General features: G+C 57.9%; 2 protein-coding genes across 2 annotated transcripts in view; one reads left to right on the forward strand and one right to left on the reverse strand.

The window, feature by feature from the left end:
* The window catches only part of EMH_0011390 (uncharacterized protein), a gene marked incomplete at both ends in the record, with an annotated part of 552 nt that extends 323 nt beyond the window's left edge, over positions 1-229 (forward strand). Inside the window, one exon of the mRNA XM_013499254.1 lies at positions 1-229. Within this exon, the coding sequence (XP_013354708.1) occupies positions 1-229 (229 nt within the window).
* A 12-nt stretch (positions 230-241) lies between these two features.
* Positions 242-1,252, reverse strand: part of EMH_0011400 (uncharacterized protein) — a gene marked incomplete at both ends in the record, with an annotated part of 2,632 nt that continues 1,621 nt past the window's right edge. The window contains 3 exons of the mRNA XM_013499255.1: positions 242-341; positions 425-796; positions 937-1,250. Of these exons, the coding sequence (XP_013354709.1) occupies positions 242-341; positions 425-796; positions 937-1,250 (786 nt within the window). The remainder of the gene's footprint in view (positions 342-424; positions 797-936; positions 1,251-1,252) is intronic.

Here is a 1,252-nt window from a genome sequence, read left to right on the forward strand (position 1 = left end):
GGTCGCTGCTGCAGCAGAGCAAGTATTAGCAGCTTCATCAACAGCTGCAGCAGCAAAAGAAGCAACATGCAAACAGCAGCAGCAGCAGCAACAACAACACCAGCAGCAGCAGCAACAGCAGCAGCAGCAGCAGCAGCAGCAGCAGCAGCAAAGTGAAGCGGACCGCATGCGGGGTTCTGGTGGAGACCCCCGAGGAGAAAGGAGACACCAAACCCTCTCTTCTGGGTAGTATCTAAATACTTCATTTGTTAGATATGTATTGCTGCTGCTGCTGCTGCTGCTGCTGCTGCTGCTTGTCTTGCTGCTGCTGCTGCTGCTGCTGCTGCTGCCGCTGCGGATGCCTCCAAAGATAATTATAGATCCACCAACGGGGAGGTTCTCTGCTGCAGCAGCAATTTGCTGTTTTATTTTATTATAATCATACTCTTTCTTCTTCTGCTGCTGCTGCTGTTTGTGCTGCTGCTGCTGCTGCTGCTGCTGCTGCTGCTGTTTCTGCTGCTGCTGCTGCTTTCTTTTGGTATACGGGTCTTCATCGGGTAGAACAGCAGCAGGTCTCGGCTTGCTGCTGCCGCTGCTGCCCCCGCTGCCGCTGCCACTACCACCACCGCCGCTGCTGCTGCTGCTGCTGCTGCTGCTGCTGCTGCTGCTGCACCAGAGAGAAGCAGAATGCAGCGCATGCGACGGGGCTGTCACCTGGGGGCCCTCAGCTATCCAAAAGGAAGGCGGCAGCAGCCACGGCTCCTTTCGCTGCTTCCACTGCTGCAGCAGCAAATCAAAGTACCAGCAGTCCGATAGCCTGCAGCAGCAGCAGCAGCAGCAGCAGCAGCAGCAGCAGCAGCAGCAGCAGCAGCAACAGCAGCAGAAGCAGCAGCAACAGCACGGGGTTTTTTTTGGAGCGGTATGTGCATGCAACTCCTGTTGCTCCTCTTCTGCTACCACTCCTCTGCTGCTACTGCTACTGCTGCTGCTGCTGCAGGAGCAGCAGCAGGAGGGGCAGAAGGGAGTGGACTGCCATTCTCTGTTTGCTCTGCTGCTGCTCCCGCTGCTGCTGCTGTTGCTGCTGCTGCTGCTGGTGCTGCTGCTGGTGGTGCTGCTGCTGCTGCAGGCACTGCGGGGCCCCCAGAGAGGTCCTGCTGCAGCCCGGGCAGCAGCTGCAGCCAGCTGTCTGCTGCTGTATCATAGATCCATACATCGCTGAGCAGCTGCTGCTGCAGCAGCAGCAGCTTCTCTCCAACGAACTGCTGCAGCTGCT

Source organism: Eimeria mitis, genomic scaffold, assembly GCF_000499745.2.
Source record: "Eimeria mitis Houghton genomic scaffold, Emh_scaff414, whole genome shotgun sequence".
In the NCBI taxonomy this organism is placed as follows: Eukaryota; Apicomplexa; class Conoidasida; order Eucoccidiorida; family Eimeriidae; genus Eimeria; species Eimeria mitis.